At 40.1% G+C, this 22,084-nt stretch overlaps 1 protein-coding gene across 1 annotated transcript in view; it reads right to left on the reverse strand.

Moving 5' to 3' along the window:
* SDC2 (syndecan 2) overlaps positions 1–13,214 on the reverse strand; it is a 101,427-nt gene extending 88,213 nt beyond the window's left edge. Inside the window, exon 1 of the mRNA XM_045561803.1 lies at positions 12,495–13,214. Coding sequence (XP_045417759.1) covers positions 12,495–12,554 — 60 coding nt within the window. The 5' untranslated portion in view covers positions 12,555–13,214. The remainder of the gene's footprint in view (positions 1–12,494) is intronic.
* Between the last annotated feature and the right edge of the window lie 8,870 nt (positions 13,215–22,084).

Here is a 22,084-nt window from a genome sequence, read left to right on the forward strand (position 1 = left end):
AAAAGAAATGAAGAAAAGAACAGAAAAATTCAGCCTCTCTTTCTGACTTTCCTATCCGGTCAGTGGCACCATCACTCTTTTTTCTTTCTCAAGTTCAAAATCTCGAAAGACTACCCTGTCTTTTTTGATCAGCACATCTAATTAGCCATCCATTCCAGTCATCGCCAACACTGAGACTATGCTGCAGGCTCTATACTGGGCAGTCTTCTAAGTGCTGACACCTGTTACCTCATTAACACGCACAGCATCTCCATGAGGTGGCTACTATAACTAACCTCCTTTTTGCAGATGGGAAAATTGAGGCATAGAGAGATTAAGTATTAATAACCTTCCCAAGTCATACAGCCTGAAACTGGGAGAGCTGGGATTTAAAAAGGTTCCCATTAATTCTACCCGTTAGTTCTCCCATTACCAGACTGAAGCTTGTAGACAGAAACCATCAAAGCAATATGCTAAATGTTGGTAAAGAAATCAGAATATGAGTAACCTAGAGTATTATGCTCAACCAATGCAAAGTAAGAGTCTGACACTTCATTATTTGGGGCTGAACCCATTAGACTGTATTAAACACTTTCACTGCTCTCTTGAAAGATTATAGTATCATGGCAGGACTATTTAAAGCTAGAAAAACTGACGATCTAACTTGTGCTGGGCTACATAAAATGCAGCCTTGGCAAGTAATGCCGTCTAGCAGTTGTGAGACAATTATAGATAATGAATGGAAAATGCCTAACATAGTTCTATGTACATAGTAGGAGAAGCAGTGTGGTAATTTTTAATATTATTGCCTTTTAATAAAATTCTTTTCTTAAAAATTTCATTCCATAGACTTATTTTTCTGAAAAAGCTTGACTCAAATATTTTTGTTATGCTAAGATTTATAAAAGCAGTATTCAAGAGGAAACTTTTGGGAGAAAAGATTAACCTACATCCAACACTGGCAAAAGAACTGGACAAAAAAGCACTTCTACCTGAGCCACAAGTGCTCCAGACTCTCCTCCTGGAAGGCACTGACATATTTTTAGTATAAAAATCCAAGGAATGCTCTTTTTCCCTCAATCTACAATAGCAGCCTTTCTCCTCCCAGAAAATGCGGTATTAATTTCTGAGGATTTTGCTTCTAGTCCTGATTCTTATCTCCAGGAAGCTTTTTATCTCCTTTTCTGCCTACAAGTCTCCACAATCTTCCTAAGATTTACAAATCAACTTTATTTCAGTCCCTGATCTCTCTGCGTCTCCCAAATCCCAGCGATCTCAGCTCTCCTCCCATAATTAGCCAGAGGGTTCATGAACAAGTAAAGGAATTAGCTGGAGCACAGTTTTGCTGGAAACAGAGAAATGAAATGATCTGAACATTACCTTAAATTATTCATTTTGTTCTAAACACATGACCATATTGATGTTAGTGTGTAACATATATTGTATGCTCCATCTGGTACTTCGTTTATTCATCAAACATGTGCCAGAAATAAGTGCATTAGGTGCTAATCATTAACGTGGGGAATGAGGGAGAAGAAGGACCCAGAAAAGGAATGTTTTATGGTCAGAAAATACACTAATACATCAGAGATAGCGTAAGCTCAACTTATAACTCTGCTGGTAATTAGCTGTGTGATTTTGGACAAACTGCTTAACCTCTCTGGATGTGTTTCCTTTTAAAAGTCAATTCTAGCGTGTCCATCTCCCAGACCGTTGCGAACCTAACCTAAACATTTGTACCCCGTGATATGCTGAAATAAAAAAAAATTTTTTAAGTCAATTCTAGCTCTAAAATCTATTGTTAGGAGGCCTGAAAAAGCTGAATCCAAAAGAATACAATGAGAATTGTCCCAACACTTTTACACTTCTTTCATTCCTCAGCTAAGACTGTTTGATCTTAACTGAACACATAAGATCTGGTTCTCACTTTTAAGAGCCCAAAGCTTTTACAGAATATGGAGAATCAGACTAGAAATGTAAGGTTTCTTTCTCCCCTAATATAAACATCAATAGATTATTCAGTTACTAAACGATTACTTGCTCTTTGTACATTTTGTACATTTTACTATTCGGAAGTCTTTCCTTGGGACGCACAGATGGGGAAAAAGAGAAAAATACGAAAACTGAATGTTTTCAAGTCATCCATAGAATTCTGATTTTTCTCTAACACACTGTGCCATTTCCAGGAAGATTTTGTCTTTGTTTTTCCAGGAAAGCAGTGACTTGTCTTCTACAAGCGGCTCTTCTTATCCTCCTTGGTTGTAGTTCTTTTGGGCAGTTTTGATTGCAGATATGAACAACTAGATTCAGGCAAAAACCAACACATCCTTTATATATAATGCATATGTTAAATGTGGGCCCAAAACATCTTCAATTACCCTAAGTAATCAAAAGATTGATAATAGTTGCTTGAAGGTAGGTACTATGCCATAATTTTTTTAACATGAGAGAACAGCAAGGAGCTTTGTCCTCTGTAGGTATATAGTAATGTGTCAACTATTAACTGACTTACCAAACATAAAACTTAATTCAATAACTAATCAGGATAACTTTTACAAAATATAATCAAATCTAATACAATCAAATCAAAACACCACTCTTACCTAAATGAATTCAGAAGTGGGACATACATAAAGTTAAGATTTGAATTCATTAGTAAACTTAGATTAGCATTCACCATTTAAGGTTCTAATGCTACCATTCTTTAAGCATTTTATAATTACAATCCCAAGTACTACCATAGATTTTCCAGTCTTACCTAAATTTCCAACTTGTATGCAAGTTTTAGTTAAGTGTAACCTCCAGGAAATGTGGGTTATGCGGGAAAGAAAAAGTATAATTCAGCATCACACCTTGCCTGGTTAAAAAATAAACTGGTCCTAAAATACATGTCCCTTGGTGTCAAGGGTCAGAATGCAAGTGAGAAACACAAAACATATGCATACATATTTTATACACACACACACACACACACACACACACACACATAATATATTCCAGAATCCCAAAGCTTAAAGCTAAAAGAAAAGAGAAACAAATATGTTTAAAACACCTACAATGGGTCAGGCTTTTTGTTAGATGTTCTTAGTCATTACTGAGGCTAATCTTTAACATAACCAAAAAGCAAAATACTATAATCCCCAGGTTTGAAGAAACAAGTTTGGAAATGACAAGAAACTTCCCCAAGGCCACATGCCTTTTAAGTGGTAATACCAGAAACTGAACCCCAATTTACCTAATTGTGAAATATTGAAGACATCTCCCGCATTATCTTAATTTGGGAGAGCACAAAACTGAACCTTGGCAACACTAGAACTACAACTCCATGTGAACTGGAATCTATATATGTTATAACACATACTTTATTGGGCTGTCACACACCTGTCACCCATGCAACTAGAGACTGTTGCCTAACAACTCGGTAAACAGTGGCCTATTGGTTCCTAAACATGTCAAGTGAATTGAGTCACCAGCACAGATGTACTAACCCTAATATAGCAAAACTTCAGTTAACCAGAATTTAGGGACCTTTATATTAACACTTTCATCAGATGATTTTCCTGTAGCTTTTGAGATAATCATATTATTATCTCCCTTCAACTGTTAATAATTGTATTGCTTTTCTGATGTTAAAGCATTCCTTGGATAAAGGACTTATTATTATTCTTTTAATAAGCTACTGCATTCAATTTGATAATACTCTATATTTAACATTTTGACATCTATGATAAATGAAACTGTCCTATAGATTTGGTTTTTGTTCTCTTTTTGTCTGGTTTTGACATAGAGTGATGCTAACCTCATAAAATGGAAAGGAATAGCCTTCTATCATTCTCTAAGCTCTGGAACAACAATTACCTGCTCCTTGATGGATCAGCAGAACTTATTTGTAAAACCATCTAGCTCAGGTGCCATTTTTTAATTGAAATTTTTATAGAGGTAATTGTAGATTCACATGCAGTTGTAAGAAATGATATAGAGAGATCTCTTGTAACCTTTACCTAATATCCCCCAATGGCAACATTTTATAAAACTATAGCAAATATCAAAACCAGGATAGTGGCACTGATACAATCCACCAATCTTATTCTTATGTTTCTCCAGTTTAATTTGTATTCATGTGTGTGTTTGTGTGTGTATTTAGTTCTACACAATTCTATCACAGGTGCAGGTTTGTATATACGTATTACCTTTATTTTTATATTTATATATACATATATACATAAATTTTTTCAATATAACCAAGGTCTTACTATAGTTTTATATCCAACATTTTGTCTGTTATAAAGCATTTTCAAGTTATAAATATCTTTCAAATACATTTTTAATAGCTATATGATATTTAATGTACGAATTAGAAGCTTTTATTTAACCATTATTCTATTCTTGTACACTCAGGTTGTTTCCCCCCCTTTTTTTTTTAACTATCATTAAGTTAGGCTTCAATAAATACATTTATAAACACTGTTTATCTGGCTATGATTATTTCCTTTGGACAGATTTGTAGAGAGAAAATTACTGGAAAAGATGAGCTTTTCACATCTTAACATTTACAGATTTGTCCTGTCCCTGTAAGGAACCTTTCATCAGCCAGAAATAATAAATGGCGTATTTTCTCACATCACCCATTTTTCGAGAAAAGCTGACTACAAACATATGTCCGATATCTGAACAGAGAGCTGGTCTACCTCAAAGCAGGGTAGAAAGCTCCAGATATGACTAAGCAGGCTCTATCATACACATCCTAAACCACCCTCAGGGCTGGAGCTCATCAGATTACTGTGTGTGCCAAGCCTCTACTCTTTTACGGAAGCAGAAATCCAGGAACTATAACTAACATGTGACACAGAGCAGGGATATGCCATTGTGCTAGCCATTTTGTCTTACATAATTCTACCTAAGAACTTATTTTAGGATATTCCATTTTACCTATGAGACAACTGAGCCCAGAAAGGTTAAGAAACAAAGCTGCCCAAGGTTACACAGTAAGTATGTTCAAACCTAGACAACACTACCATAGTCCCTGCTGATTTAGACACTGGGCTCCACAGCACTCAGACCAGGCTCCAGTGCTCTGGAGAGGAACCAAATGGAAGGCACCAGTTAAAACCTCCGCTCTGGAAATGGAGGTCCAGGCCAGAAACCAAATGAGGAGCCTGAGATGCTTCATGAGACTGATGCCTTAAAAAGCACCCCCAATGACATCAACAAGTCATGTTGTCTTCTCTCTATAGTGGAAGTGAATTGCACCACATCAACTGTTCTTGAAGCTACAGTGGCTTATATCAGAAAATATATGGGAAAACACTAGACATTAGATCGTGAATATTCAGAACAATGTATATAATCCTAGTACACGATGAATATTCAGTTCAGGGAAACAAGTTACCATCAGCATTTAGAAATGATTTGCCTTTCTGTAATGTGAATGAATTTCTTGCTTCTATAATAAAATCAGAAGTATTTGACAAGGGCTTAATAAATTACTTATTGATGAGGTTAATCTTAACATTTCTCCAACCATACTCTGAAGCACAGAAAAAGTAAATATTAAAGACAGAAAGTTCCTCTAGTTCAACTCCATCATTTTAGAGATGGGGAAACTGAGTTCCCAAAAGTGTTAAGACAGTTAATTATATGTGTAAAATCACACTTTTGCCTTGACATAAAATGCTGTACATTTATTCTACTGTATTTATATTTAACAATAAGTTACACAAAAATACATATTTAACTTTTCCTTTTTTAGAGCTTGAAAAAACAATTTTCCTTTAATAATTGTGTATCTTGTTTCATGTGTCATTCTTACCATGAGACTCAATTCTATTAATTGCACATACTCCTTAAATATCAGTACTACTTGTATTCAACATACCTGTATAATCATAAGGAAAGAAAAATAAACATCAAAATGCTTTGTAGGGCCAGGTACAGGCGGCTCACATCTATAATCCTAGCACTTTAAGAGGCCAAGGTGGGAGGATCACTCAAAGCCAGGAGTTTGAGACCAGCCTGGACAACACAGCGAAACCTCATTTCTACAAAAAATAAAAAAATTAGGTGGGCATGGTGGTGCTCGCCTGTACTCCAACTACTCAGAAAGCTGAGGTGGGAGGATTGCTTGCATCCAGGGATTCAAGGGTACAGTGAGCTATGATCACACCACTGCACTCAAGCCTGGGCAACAGAGTGAGACCCTGTCTCAAAAACAGAAACAAGAAAAGCTTCATAAAAGGGCATGTTTTACTGCATCTTTGTGATATTTTTCACGAAATAGATTCAATGATAGAGGAAAAAATGTGAAAACGTATCTTGTCTTTAATAATGCATTTCTATAGCTTGGAGTCCAAGACCATGGATTGGCTATCACATCACTGGCTGCGTGCTAGATGGCCTCACTTCACTGACGTGAAATTCAAATGGGAACTCTCCAAAGACTTAAAGGCTTCTCTCAGTCCCCCCAATTCTTTGAGATACTCAAGAAAAACAGACATTCACAATTCTATTTCAACAGTGTTCTTTCCTATTCAGAAGCAGAATCACCCCTCTAGCCTTGTTGCTAAAGCTAATGCTGCCCTAGAAACAGACTTATCAAAATGCAATTGAAATTTTTAAGAGTAAGACCTGAAGCTCAAATGACTAAAAGGAGAAATTTCACGCATTTCTGCCTTAAAAAATACAAATACTCCCTTTCTCTGCCCCCAGTGCCCCAACATTCACTCAACACCGCTGCCACCCATTCTAGACGACCAGCGGCACTCCAGCATGTGATGCAGGACTAACGCTCTCTTTCCAATGGGCTGGAATCTCAACCCAGCTGCAGGAAACAGGAGAAAGCAAGAGTGTGCACTGCTGATGTGCTGGGACTTTCTATCAACGTCTTGTTTACTTTTCACACCAACCCTGCAATGTTGATGAGACTGTGTTCCAGAGGTGTCAAAACTGGCAAACTAGCCCAGGTTCACTGGGGGCTGGTGTATTCTGCGGACTCTAGACCATACATACCGCCTTCGGTGGTCTTCAACACAAAACTGAGCTTCCGCAGGAGTGCCGGCCCACCCTGGACTGCCCCAGCCCATGGGCACCTGCGTCAACAGGTGTTCACCCAGCTCCCAACCTGAGCTCAGCACTGCACTGGGGCCAAGGCCGTGGAAACACGGTCCCTTCCCTCAGCGTCAATCTTGATGCCAGAGAAAACTGACCTCTCTAGAATATAAGAGGAGTAAGAGGCCTTAAACCACATCTTATACAGCTCCCTCATTTCATCACCAAAAAACAGAGGCTAAGAGGGGAAAGGAAGAAAAAAAAACATTTAGTACCTTCTGTGTCTCAAACACCATTCATAGGCTCCCTCAATTTAATTTCACAACAGTCATGTTATAAAGGCATTTTTAGGTCCAATTTACACACACACACACATTTTTTAAGTGACTCAGAGCTTTAGTATCTTACCCAAGTTCTGACACATTATGTGGTAGATTACCAGCATTTGAACCCAGATTTGTCTACCTCCCAAGCCCAAGCCCTTTTTGCCCTCAGCCTAGCTACTGCTGAGGCCCTAGCAGTAATACACAATAGCACAAACTTAAGGGGTAACACTATGCTCTAGACCAGTGATTCCCAAATGTGGTTGATTCGTTAGAATCATCTTAGATGCTTTATAAAAATGCAGATTCCCCCACATTCCCACCCCCATTCAGGCTACAGATTGTGCAGGTCTATGATGAGGCTTGAAATCTGTATTTTTACATACTTCCAGTGACTCTGATCATCAGTCTGCCTATTTACAGGATTAAAAAAACAGGGCTGGATCAGCCATGAAAAGCTATTTGGAGCTTGGATTTAACAACAGGATTTAAAAGGAGAAACAATGAAGAGGTGGCTATGACCAGGAGTGTTCATGACAATGACACCAGTCAGCTGGGGCTGGGAGACATGATAGAGAGTGACCAAAGGGATAACTAGGAAGGAGCACTATTAAGGAGCAGTTACAAATCTGGCAGAGGCATACTGACTCCACACCAGGATAACAAGGATACACGGTGCTTTCTGGACCACGGGCAACATGATCAAAGTAGCAGAGGACAAAGCAGGCAAGCTTCTGGGCCAGGAATGACAACTACAAGGCTATTGACATAGAGGCACAAGCTGGCAAGTCCCCAAGAAAAGGAAAAACTGAAGGGAAAGCTATCTAGATCACCAGAATGCAAGCCTAACAAGGCAGGGTGGATTTGCCTGCCTTGCTCACTGCTTTATCCCAAGCACCTAGTAGGTGCTAAATAAATATTTGTGGAATGAACGCACAGGTGCATTTAGAGGCTGGATGTGGAAGTCAACAAAGATGAATGAGTCAAGGATTTCTTCAAGATTCAAATCCAAAAGACCAGAATTAAAACAACAGTACTGTCTCATGACAGATAAAATAATAAAATAAAATAAAATAAAATAAAATAAAATAAAATAAAATAAAATAACACTACCGGCACAGTTGACTAAAAAAGTTAGATAAGAGTAGCTTGTTTTCAGCAAAGGCTCTTCTTCATTACTTCTGACTTTTCTCTAAGGCTTTATTTTGGCTTCTAGTCAATGAAATAATTAGGTGATTTTGAACTACTGGAATACACTGTTGACGGTGGCATGAATGGCAGGTCTTCTGACTTGGGAAGAAGAAAAGGATGGCGAGATCTCTTAGTTTGATTTTTGGCAATGGAGAAAGGACAATCTAGTGAGAACTAAGCTCATATGGCATTTCTCACAGGCCCCACTGGATCACTGCCAGCAGACATGCCAATGGCACAGTGGCTTGAGTAGACTCTCTATAAACCTTAATGACAGAACTGTTCAGGCTCTGGGTGGCTGGGTCAGCCTCAAGGGCCTTGCCAACCTAAGGAGACTCCAAACCACCTCTAGTTGGCCAATCATGTCTCTGGGGACTTGAAAACTAGTTTTGCCAAGGGAAAAACTAGCTCACCTTTTGAAATCCTTTCCAAACTAATGATTATCCATGGTGCCATTTGAATGATCATGTTATACAGTCCCCAACAGCCTGCCCTTTGAATGGTGGATACCATCAAAACTAGATAATACCAGGTCCCAGAAACAGGAGTTGAAAGGCATGTTCAAACTCCTTCTTGGACATCATGTTCTGCAAGCCTGACCTTATAAAATCTTTCCTTCTTAAATGATGTCTGTGTACTGCTAATATCCAACTAAGAGAGAGCCACTATTCCTATAAAATTCCCCATCAAAGGTAATTTCATTACTACAAACGCCAAAGTATATACATAAATTTTTTTTTTGAGATAGGGTCTCACTCTGTTGCTCAGGCTAGAGTGCAGTGGCGTCATCATATCTCATTGCAACCTTGAACTCCTGGGCTCAAGCAAGCCTCTGGACTCAGCCACCCAAGTAGCTGGGACTACAGGTATGCACCACCACACCTGGCTAATTTTTCTATTTTTTGTAGAGAGGAGGTCGCACTATGTTGCTCAGGCTGGTCTTGAACTCCTGGCCTCAAGCACTCCTCTTGCCTGGGCCTCCCAAAATGCTAGGATTGTAGGCATGAACCACCAGCCCTGGCCTCCAAACTATATTTTTTTAAAAACTGCAAAAGGTTATATGATTTCAGTTTTACTACCCCTTCTAATGCAAACTTTCCAGAGCTGCCTTTCATAACATACCAAGAGATAATGCATGGGTTCAAATGACTTGACAGTTTTCTTTTAATTCACAGACATCTAAGTATGTTTATAAAATTCCTCTAGTTCAAAACGCTTCCTTTTCTTAAACATATTTCCAGTTCAAATTATGTGTTTACAGCAGTCTGCAATATATTATTTCTAAAGATAAACAGTCACGTAAAAAATGGATAGGAAACCAGCAACATATCACTACTGCCACACTCAGTCGGTCTTTCCCCTTGCCCGGTGCTCCCGCAGCGAAAAGTCCTAACTTGCCAGTGGAAAGTATGAATGGATCACTAGGAACAGGCTTTCCCTGCTGTCTACAGCATCTATAAAGGCTACCAGTTCCTTTTCACAGGCAGCTTTGAGCCTCAGTCCCTGAGAATCTCTTTTTTTCAAACCCAGAGCTAAGTATAAAACTCAAGAATCCACTAACTGTAGGCATTTTTCCTTTCTTCCTTTTAAAGAGAGGCTTTAAACACAGATCACTACACTTCTAACCCCAGGAAACAGTTGCCATCTTCAAATTAAAATGCAAAGTACTGGAAATAATATTCTATAAGGGCTAAATTTTTAAAAATTAAGCCTTTCAACTTCAAGTATATTTATGCTGCTATGCATGAAACAAATAGAAACTGAAAAGCAATTTAAATGGACTGTTGGCCGTCCTGGGCCTTGAAACAGCTTCTGCTGAGAAAGACTGACTCACTGCCTAACAAAGGCTCTCTGCAAGAGTCTCCAAGTTGACATTTTCAAAATATCTAATCACCCTTTTGAATCATATTCCAATTTCCAAAAACAGTGTCTACCACAATGAAGCAGTTCACTCGGAAAGCATCCAATTCTGGTTTGAAGTGAGAAATATCAGAAGCCCAAAGATACACATTTCATGGGAAAGATGTCACCAGGCAGGACAGGTATACTTCAGCCAAAAAATTTCCTTAAGCAGCACTGTCAGATTTATGCAAAAACCCAGAGGGGCAGAAGATAGAATCTTTCTCCAGAATACCAACACAGTAACATTTCCTAGCAAATCCCCCAACAACAAGACTGGGGGGGGGGGGATAGTCCTCCTTAACCCTACACATTTTTTTAGGCAAGCTTCTCCTGAAATTTATTAGATAAAAGTTGTTCCTTTGCCCTGTTTTGCAACAAGATGAGCAATAATGTTTTTCTGAAATAAACACAGAATCGCTCTCTTTCTGTGTCCAACAAGCCAAAATTCATAAACTGGCTGGTAGATTACTAATCCCAACGGATTAAACCATCATTTGCCAAAGAGAAATAAATACTGATAAGGCTGGAAGGTCTATTTTACAGCCTGAGCATCCAAATACTCACCTAGTCTGTACAGTTTCCAATTCTATGTGCTTTCCAACAACCTCAAGCCACGTATGGGCACCTGCTAGCACACACAGACTCCCACACTGACTAAAAATGCCCATCTGTTACTCACTGCCAAAGAGGGTTCCCAATCCTAAATTTGCCTCAACTAAAAAAAAGGCAGGGGGGAACTCACACCACCTAAAGATAATATAATTTGTCTTGGAAGAGACAGTTCAACTGATTAGCAATGGACACGTTATTAGGTGGCAGAGGGAGGGGCATGGGGAACCAGAGGGGCAGAAACAGCCGAACTCCCTAACCCAGACCCCAGAGGGCACCGAGGCTGCAGACGGAATCCGGGGTGCTGGGGCTTCCACCTGGCCGCACAGAGCTGCCGGCGACCAGGTAGGGGCAGCCGCGGACGAAAGGAGGCCCGGGAGGCAGTTCCCTTTAGAGGGCGCTCATTGGGCGACGCAGGGAAACAAGCTCTGGCCCCAGAAACGCGACCCAAAGGAAAAATCAAGTTCTCACTGCCAGGGCGGGGGAGGGAAGCTGGGTTCCCGCAGCCGGCCCCGCCCGAGGAGAGACTCCTCCGGGCCAAGGAGCGCCCCGCCGGGGCCCGAGGGGACGAACGTGGCGGGAGGGAAGCCTCCGTCCTCTAGTGGCCCGGCGGCCCGAGGCCGAGCGCAGGGTCACACGCACCCGCCTGGCCCTGCCCGCCGCACTCCCGTATTAAAATGTCCTCCGGCCCCCAGGGCCCCGCGGGCCGCCCTTTGCCTCTCACCCCGGAGGGGCAGCCGCAGGACTGGGATTCAGCGGCGGGCGCTCCGGCATTTTCCCGCACGTTCCGCGCACCCCGCGCACCGCCCTCAGGGACCGCGGGCTACGTTTCCACGCCGTGTCGGCTACCTCACCCCGGCCACAGGGAGCATCAAACAAAAGAACTTTTGCAAACTTTTCTCTCCGGACACTCGCGAATCTCTCAAATCTGGGCCCCATTTCCCCAGAATGTGCATTCAGTCGACTGGGAAAGCTGACGTGGAAGGATGGTGTGCGGACGAAGGGTCCCCAAAGTTTCCAGGTCATCCCTGGGTCTCGGAGAGCGGAGCAGTTCCCTCGCGGGCCCCACACGGGCTCCCTCTCCGGCCACCCTTTCCCCTCCATCCTTCCCGGGCCACGCTGCAAGACCCCCCCACCCCCGACCGCTAGGGCGAAGAAGTTGGGAGTGACTTCAGGGGCCTCTGCGGTTTACGCAAAACTAATTCTCCTGCCCCCATCCCTGGGGACTGCTGGGGGCAATTCCAGCGAGCAGCAATTTTCTGCGGAAGGGAAGGGGGAAAGGGGTGGAAGAGTGAGCGCATTTGTCCCGGCGGATTCCCAGGGGCTGAGTGCCGTGGGAGGGGGTCCCCCAGGTGGCGCTCCTCGGTCCCCCGCTGGCGCCACGGGCTCCTCTCGTGGCTTCGAGCACCCTAAACAGCGCGCACGTCCCCCGCCTGGCCCACTCACCGACTCCGCCGACACGCAGGCCACCAAGCCCAAGGTGAGCAGGATCCACGCGCACCGCATATTCCCCAGGGACCGGCTGCTCCCAGCCGCCGCTTGCTCGCAACGAGGGTGAAACGAAGCCTCCTGCCTAGCGCTCGGCGCGGCACGCGCAGAGGAATCCCGAGCGGGGTGACCGCAGCGACTGCGGCTCGGGCTCGGGGGCTCGGGCTGGGGGCTCGGGGGCGCTCGCTTCCTCCTCCTGCGCCTGCTCCCGCCGCCCGCGGCTGCGCCCGGGGAACGTGGCGCCTTCTCACTTGTTGGTTTCTGCACTCCCGACACGGAGTTGGGGCTCCGGGGAGGCTGCTCGCTGGAGCTCTTCTTGCTCTGCTGTGGTTTTACTCCTCCACGGACTCCTTCCCCGTGTCGCGGTTCAGTTTCTGATTTTAAGGAATAAATTCGATGGCTTGAAATGGAGCTGCAGCAGAAGTTTGGGGGCAGAGCGGTGGGGGCGCGCGATCCGCGCGGCTGGAGCTCCGGGAGTATCTGGAGAGAAGCGCGTCCGAGCGGGGCTAGTGGCTCCCCGGCTGCGCCCCTCCTCCTCCTCCCGCGCCGCCGCCTCCCTCCCCGGGTCCTCCGCCTCCTCCGCCTCCTCCTCCTCTTTTCCTCCGGCGGCTCCCTCCCTCCTCCCACCCGAGCCTGCTACTCCGGGCTCCACCGGGCGACTGGGGGAGAGGAGGCGGCAGTGTGACTCCCAGATAAACCCGGGAGAAATTCCTACAGGATTACACCCCGGATTGGCAGCGCCGAGGACCAGTGGGCGCCGGCGGCTCCGCGCTGTGGCTGCTGTCGGTCTGCTCATCCGCAAACCAGTGCGCCCTCATTTTCCTGCTCCCTTTTTCCTTTTTATTTCCCCTTTTCCTCTCTCTTCCTCCACGCTCTTTTCTTCCCTGTTTTCTTTTCTCTTTCTCTTTTTCTTCATTTTCACGTTTCTGGAGAAAAGAGAGGTGAAGAAACGAGACACATATTTAGCCTTTCTGCCTTTGAGAATTAGACCAGTAGAAAGAAACCGCTTTGTGAGTTCAGGAGAAAAAAAAAAAAAGTTTATAGATGCCTTCAAGCAATGTGAAGTGTTCAGTGTTCCTAAACCGCCAGTTGATGAAAATTGCATTTTAAAAGAGAAGACAATAAATGTAGCAAGTGTGTGGTAAGAATATTTTCCACCCTTCTGAATCCCCCCATCCCCCCAAAATAAAGGGAAGTGGAGGAAGGCTCCTGTAAACCCAAGTACAGCAGTTTCAAAGCTCATAATTTCAATCAGGGCTTAAATACCATTTTTGCCTCACACATGGTTTATGCCCCAAAGGCATTTTATAGGCTCCATTTCAGCATAGAAGTGTTAAGGTTTGGAAGCTACAAATAGGGTAATTTGATGAGAAATTGGATAGAACCCCTAATAATAACAGATTTAAGAGAACTTCAAAGAAAAGAGGGATAAAGTAATTTCTAGTTTGAAGAAAATAATGAACATGTATTTCCTGAATGAAAGTAACTGATTTGAAATATTTTCCTAGGAAGTTACTTATCTTCTTTCAATTCACTGTCTATGGCATACTATAGAACATGGCAAATGCATATGCCCTTCCAGTTTCTACCACCATTTTTTTCCTCTGACTTATGGAATGTATTATGGAGCCATTCTATTTCTAGAATGCCCACTACAGGAGACCAGGGACCTTTCTGTTTTGTTCACCACTGTATTCTCATTCCTGGTACGTAAAGACACACAATAAATATACTTTGAATAAATTATTCTTTAAGGCTCAATCTATACCAAATAGGAGTTGTGAGCCTTTAATACACAAATCTAGATATATAGATATAAGGCCATAATAATTTTTGAACTCAGTATTAGAATAAAATACAGTTGAACTATAAGTGAGAATTACAATGTCTTAGTAACCTATTACTGTAACAAATCTGAAAGAAAGAAATTTAACTGGAAAATTACCACTCAAAGTTGGAGATATCCAGCTTTTTGGTTTTGTGTGCTAACTTATAAGCTGTAAGTGCCCATGGGCAAATCTACAAGTGCCACTAGCAGCCAAAAAGGTAAAACAGAGGAATAGAAGGGTGGGCAAAGGGGAAAGAAACCAAGAAAAGAGGAGGCTGGAGCTGTAACATCAAGTGGATGCTCCTCATTCCACTGACACTGAGCTGGCACCTGTGCTAATGTGAGTTCAGATTGGTTTTTGAAAGAATGAACTATGGCCATCTTTTTAAGATGGATTTTTTTGTAGGTCGAAGCATTTCATGAGATGGGGAGACTTCTGAAAGAAGATTCCAAAGGAAAATGAACAATGTGGGAGAAATTCGAAGAACCATAAAATATGTCTTCTGTCCCCATAGGGACCTGGTCTTCTCACCAGCCTTGAGGTAAGATCACACACCTGCATGGTCCCCAGCAGTAAAGAATTCACTAAATAAATTAGAATTCTAGTAAAACAGGAAAAGGCACTCATTCGCTGGCTCTCACAGTTAGTGCTGTTTATTGGGGATCCACCTAACAAGAAACATGGTGATTCTCTGTGATTCAGCCTGGGCAGACAGTGATAAAAATGAACAAGTAGATACAAGTGTTGAAGGGACACATCTGTCTGCTGCCCTGAAGGCACACCCCTAGGCTCCTGGCGTGTATGAATCTCTCAGTGACTTGTTTCTCTAAAGATGATAATGCAGCATTGACAGTATATGTAATAAGGGAATTGGTACCCTTTTGAAAGTCACACAATATCAAATATATGAAAACAAATAAATATTCAAGGTCTAATGTTCAAACATATTAACAGGTGTGGCAAGAAGGATACTCTGTCAGTGTAAAAAGCACTTACACAAGAGCTGGCTGCAAATAGGTCACCTTTGCTGAGGGAGGATGGGGGTGGAGGGCAGGGGACGTCCACTGGTGTTGGCCAGGAATATGTCTAAATTTGAAAGCGGTAAAGTCCTGTTTGTGTGTTTTGCTAATTGGAAAATTTTTTAAAAACTGATAGGGCCCCAAATTTGGTAGAATTTTGTAGAGTATATCTAATACGCTAAGTACAGCTTGTGACTAGAACCGAAGGTTCTTTGCTAAAATGTCTTCATGTCCTCCAGTCTGAGGGCCATGCTTTCAGGGACACAGCTTAACCAATCACTTCCTGAATAGCCTCACTGATTGCTAAAAGAATAAACACCCTACTTCAAGACTCTAAGAAGAAAATATAAAAAATGAACAGAATATAGAGACTAGGATGCAGAAATGTAAAAAATAGGAATTAAAGAAAACCAGACAAATAAAAAAATAGAAATGAAAGCTGCTGAAGACAGAGATTTTAACCTAAGAGGACATATTGGACTCTGTCATTATGGTACCTAATTATATCACATTATAATCATGGACAAGCAGGTGCTTTGTCCCAAGGTGAGTTGTCAGAGTAGGGGAAACTGCAAAAGGAAAAAGATGCCTCTTTGCTGTTCTTGGTTGTTGTTCCACTCGCCACTTTCTGGAATGTTACCACGGGTCTAGGCTAGAAATCAATTTGGTAGGATCAGCCCTGACTAAATTCACTTGAAAGATGATAAAACCTGAGAGTAAGAGGAAATCCAGCCAGCCAACTATTAATGACCCATTGCTAATAATGGCAAGTGAGCTGAAGCCATGACGAACGAAAATCTACAGGCAATCCAAAAACACTTTTTTAGCCTCAGACTTTCCACTGTTCTCTTTATTCCCCTCCATCTACTTTTTCCCAGGGAAGTTGGCCAATTTGAGTTTTATAAATTTCCATGGTGCTGATGTTGAACAAAATTGTCACATTTTGGACAGCAGGACACAGACAGGAAAGTCAAGGAACTATATAATACATAAATTATCATCTGAATAAGACAAGAGACAAAACATTAGCATCAGTTTCCCTAACATAACCATATAACCAGGTGATGTGGTTTGCAAAAGGCTGACAAAACTTGACATTCATTCAATCAACAAACATGTATGAATCACCTGTTGTGTGCCAGGTACTCTCACTGGGTAGGCATATGCATTTTCTTGAACATGTTAGAGTTAATACATGTTTAACCTGAGATGTTCTCCAATCATAAGTCCTTGACTAAGGTATGTGATGAACTTCATCCTAAAATCAGATATATTTTAAAGAAAAACATTATAGAATAACATTGTTCTTGGGCATCAAACATTTGGATATATAAATTTAGGAAGGTACCACAGAGGTATCTTCAAGTTATTTGCATTTCATTTGTATATATCTAATTAAACAGAAAAATCTAATCTTAATTGATTTTATGTAAAATGGTACTTTTTAAAATTGACAGTTGAAATTGTATATATTTATGGTGTATACCATGCTGTTTAAAAATATGTATACATTGTATGTAGAATGGCTAAATCAACTAATTAACATGTGCACTACCTCACAGACTCATTATTTTTTTGTGTGAGAACACGTAATATCTATTCTCTTAGCAATTTTCAAGGATACAATATATTGTTATTAACTATAATCACTATGATGTAAAATAGATTTCTTGAACTTATTCATCTTGTCTAACTGAAATTTTATATCCTTTCACCAACATCTCCCCAATCCCCACCCCCAACCCCTCATTCTACTCTGAGTCTGTGAGTTCAATTTTTTTAGTTTGCACATATAAGTGGGGTGATGTGTTATTTGTCTTTCTGTGCCTGGCTAATATCACCTAGCATAATGTCCTCCGGGTTCACCCATGTCATCATAAATGACAAGATTTCCTTCTTTTTTAAGGCTAAATGATATTCCTTCTGTGTATGTGTGTGTGTACACACACCCATACGTTTTCTTTATCCATTTATCTGTTGATGGACAGTACTACTCTTATTGCTACTGTCTGTAGACTATTGCTTTAATGGCTGCTAGCCCTAACCTCATTCACTGTTCTTAGCGATCCATCCTCTCCAAGGCCATGGAGGGGAGCCCAGCATGCTACATACTAAATGGTTTCATACCTCCTTGTTCACAGTTATGTAGACCAGGGCTAGAAGTGGGGGAGGCAATTTATGAGTGGTCCTGTGGCCAATCAGATTCACCTTTCAGATCATTTAAACCAAGGGACTCAGAGTCTTAACTTGATTTTATGTTGACCTGAGAGTCATCCAAAACAGAGAAGGGGTTCTTGTTTGCCAAAATAGAAAAGATTTATCGCAGTGGGAAGAATAAAGCATGTGAACAGACAGAAGCAGCAACAGAGGACATGTGGCTCCAGAATAATACAGGGTTCTGATTTTTTTTTCCAGTTCCTTCTCTAGCGTCTTTTGAGGCCCAGATCAACTTTCTTCCTTTAGGATCTACAAGATATTCTGGTATCCTTAAAGTAAATTCCTCATTTTTCTTTAGCTAGTTTAAGAGGGCTTCTGTTCCTGGTAAACAGATGATCCCAAAGACAGAGATGAAAATGAAGCAAAGAGTGTTGGCTATCTTATCTTTACTCTGGATAGAATGGAAATCTTGCCATTTGGTACTTTATGAGGCATGTATTGGTAAAGAATAGTATTAATGAAATAAACTTCTATTAAAATTATTTAGATTTTCAGAGAAAAAACTTTTAAAAAAAAGATGTCTTAATTATTGAATTACTTTTGGAGAAATGTTTTCCATGTAAAGTTAGGTATCTTAAAAATTCTAAAACCATAGTAGAATGCATAGGTACTTCTATGAATAAAATAATATAAATAGCATATTAGGATACTCTGTGATGTTAAGAATATCCTGAACAAAATAGTATTAATAACACCTACAAGCTCATGCCAGGAATTTCTTCATTGAACATTTTTCTGAAAGATCTAGAAGGCAAAGTACACAAACAGCCAGGTGCAAAAATGTTACCAAATTCTTCTAGCTAGTGAAATGAGAAATAGGTAGGATGGTCATGCCTGGGTGAGTTGTTAAGTAACCCAATATGTTAAGAAGCCATAATGTAGGCTCTTGCCCCACTATTAGGGTAGGCTGTGCCTTACAGTGGTTAAAACCATTGGCTTTGACAACAGACAGACTGGGGTTTGAATCCCAGTTCTACATCTTACTGTGTTCTTAGAGGCCTTGACACCTGAGCAGGCCACTAAATCTAAGCCTCAGTTTCCTCATCTGTAGATTGGAGATAATAGTGTTAACATGTGGAGCTTATGAGCTAATATTACATATAAAGTATTTAGCAAGTTACTTTGCACATAGTGAATTTTTATTAATAATAAATGCTAGTTGTTATAAATGCCAGTTGTGGTGATTAGTATTTTCTCTTAATAAATCCCAGTTGTTATAAATGTCGGTTATGTTTAGTATTTTCTCTGCCTGGAATAACCTGTGTGTTTTCTCAACTCTCTTTTCCTGCCTAACTTCTACTTGTCCCTTAAATGTCAGTTTAAGTGTCCTCATTAGCAAATAGCTGAATGTCTACTATGTGTTGCATACCTCCTCCAGGAAGCCTTCTCTGATCCCCCTAGACTGGACAACAGACCTTTAAAATAATTAATTCTCATCTATTAGTTATAACCTAGGATAGAATATTTCAGTCATTGTAAAACTGGCTCTTAGAAACACACTCTGTTATGACTAAAACTATAAACAAAAAACTGAATAGTATTAGGAAGGGCATAGGAAACAAGAATACACACACCATTCTATCTTTTAAAAAAATGCACCATAACACATTTAAACACAAATAAAAACCCAGAAAAGAGTATAAAATTCCAAAATGGCAAATTCTGAAGTAGCAGTAAAGAGTATGGAACTGTTAAAACAAAATAAAACAAAAAACACACACCTTTGAGTTCAGATAGAAAGGGGGAAAATGCTCCTGAGAAGGAAGGAAAAATATAATCTATCATGAATCAGAACTCAAAATGTCTACTTTTTGCTCTTTTTCTTGTAGCTATTAGTAATGCAAACAACAAAGGACAGGAGTTCTCTGCACTCTTTATTACAGCGTCACATTATAAAAGCGGGTCTCTCCCATACTTCCCAATCCCTGTCCACCACAGGCACACCCCACACCTCAAAGTGACCTATGTGAATAGCCCAATATGAAGTGACCTCTTTTCCCACTCTGCTCTGTAACCCTGTGTGTGTACACTCACACATACACGACACACTTGAGCTTTTATGCTCGCTTTATTCTTGTTTGTTTTACAAAACTGAGATCCCCTTAATCACACTTTCTTCATCTTGTAGAAGTTCCTCCAACTCACCTGATAAGAGCTTTATTCATGTTTTTAATGGCTGCCTTAAAATACCCCTTGGAATGGGCATTTCATACTCGATCCAGACATTTCCCTATCATGAGCATCCCTTCTGTTTCCAGTGGAGATTTTCCACCGCTACTACAAACAGTATTACAGGAAATACCTTTTACATATTTCCTTAATTGCTGGTGATTTTCTGTCTGTGGGCTAGATTCCCAAGAGTGGAACTGTTGGGTTGAAAGGTTTAAATATTTTTAATTTTATGAGATGTTGCTTGACAGTTTTACAACAACAACAAAAAGTTCTCACACTCGGACCAGTGATGTTGAGAATATCCTCTTCCTCTCTCCACATCCCAGCCAGCGGTAGGTGTTAGCATTCTTGTCAGCCAGTTGGGTGGGTATGAAGTGACAGCTCATTGCTCGTGCTCTATACATTTTCCTGACTACTGGTACTTTAGAGCATATTTTCACGTGTTTGTTATATTTGGAGCTGGTCTTCTGTGAATTGTCTGTTCATATCCTTTCCTCATCTTTCTACATGTTAATGTGACTTTTTTTTTAGAAGAGCTCTTATATGATTGGTATTAATATTATTGTGCTATAAATCCATCTTATATTCTTATATATACTGCAGTCATTTCCAATTCTCTATTCTATCCACTGATCTATTTGTCTGTTTCCATATTGTAGAATATTCATTTGATTACCACACTCTATAGTACCCTCTGATATTCCCAAAACCAACCTCCCTGCTCTCCCTAACCACACACTGGTTATTGTTGTTTTCTTCCCATGCCTTTCTTGGATATTTTGGGGCATTTTTTCATCCGTATAAATTCTAAGGATATTTTAGACAATTAAAATAAACTATTTTAGGATTCAGTTTGGAATTAAACTAAGTTTATGTATTGGTTTGGGGACAAGTCACATTTTTTATGATATTAAGTCATCTGAAACCAAAAAAATGTTATATTCAACTTTGTTCAGATCTTTTTTTGAAATGTCTGTTCATAAGATTTTACAGTCTTCCTATAGATCCTGTGAACTTCTTATTAAATATATTCCCATTATTTATATATACTGTGTCACTATTATAAATAGAATTTCCCACATTTTCATTTAGGAACTTACAGCTAGAGAAAAACTGTCTATCTCATAATATGTATTTCATATACTACCATCTTACCAAATCTTTTAATGAATCGAGTACATTTTTTTACTAGAGTCTCATAGATTTCTAGGTATACAATTACATCATCAGCAAAAAATGTGGTTATAATATCTTTTCTAATGTCTATGCCAGTTACTTAATAACAGAAGTTTTAATAACAAGTTCCTGGTTTTAATGGAAATGGTTTAGTGTATTGTGTTTTATAATTTGGAATGACAGTTATGATTGGTTTGGGAATAGTCTTTAGTAGATTAAAAAGTTTCATTATTTATTTTGAGTTGGAACTGGTTGTTGAATTTTATCAAAGCCCTTTCAAAATCTAGTGGTATATAATCCTATGGATTTTATCCTGTAGTTTGTTGATGTAATAGATTATGTTGATGTTAACTGAGAGTGATTTTCTGAGAGCAAGTCACTCCCACATTCCTTGAATAAAACTTGCTTGATCTTAATGTACCAGTTTTTGAGAACTTTGATGTCTATCTGCTAATGTTTGTTTAGAATTTTTTGCATCCTATTTGAAACTGACATAGGTCTATAATTTTTTTCGTTCTGTTTTCTACTAGATCAGGTTGTGGCATTAAAGTCATGCTGACTATATAAAATGAGTTGGGGAGTTTTCTATATTTCCTCTGTGTCCTGGACTAATTTGAATAGCATTGAAATGATCAGTTCTTTAGAGAGCACCCAGCCTAGAGACCCATTTGGTCTCGGTGCCTGTTTAAGTGGTAGCTCTTTTACTACTCTTTCTTCTGTCATAATTGCTCTATTCAAGTTCATTATTTCTTCTTGGGTCAATTTTAGCCATTTGTATTTTGCCAGAAAATCATTATTATCCTGTAGGCTTTAAAATTTGCTGTCATACATTTGCTTTTAGAGAGAGAAATATTCTTTCATTTTTTTATTTTATTCTGCATATTTTCCTCATTCCTTACCTTGTTTCTTTGGCTCTCTTTCTCTTCTTTCTCATCAAGCTCCTGAGGGATTTATTTCTTCTATTATTAATCTATTTTAAAAGAAGCTTTCACATTTACTTATCCTAACTCTTTTTGTATTTGTTTGCTTTCTCTTTTATCTTTGTTAATTCTTATTCCTTTTGTCTATTTTTAAGATTGATCTATTTATAATTTCTTAAATGAAATTGCAAATTCTTTTAATTTTGTCTTTCTTT

This window comes from Lemur catta, chromosome 9 (assembly GCF_020740605.2).
Source record: "Lemur catta isolate mLemCat1 chromosome 9, mLemCat1.pri, whole genome shotgun sequence".
NCBI lineage: Eukaryota > Metazoa > Chordata > Mammalia > Primates > Lemuridae > Lemur > Lemur catta.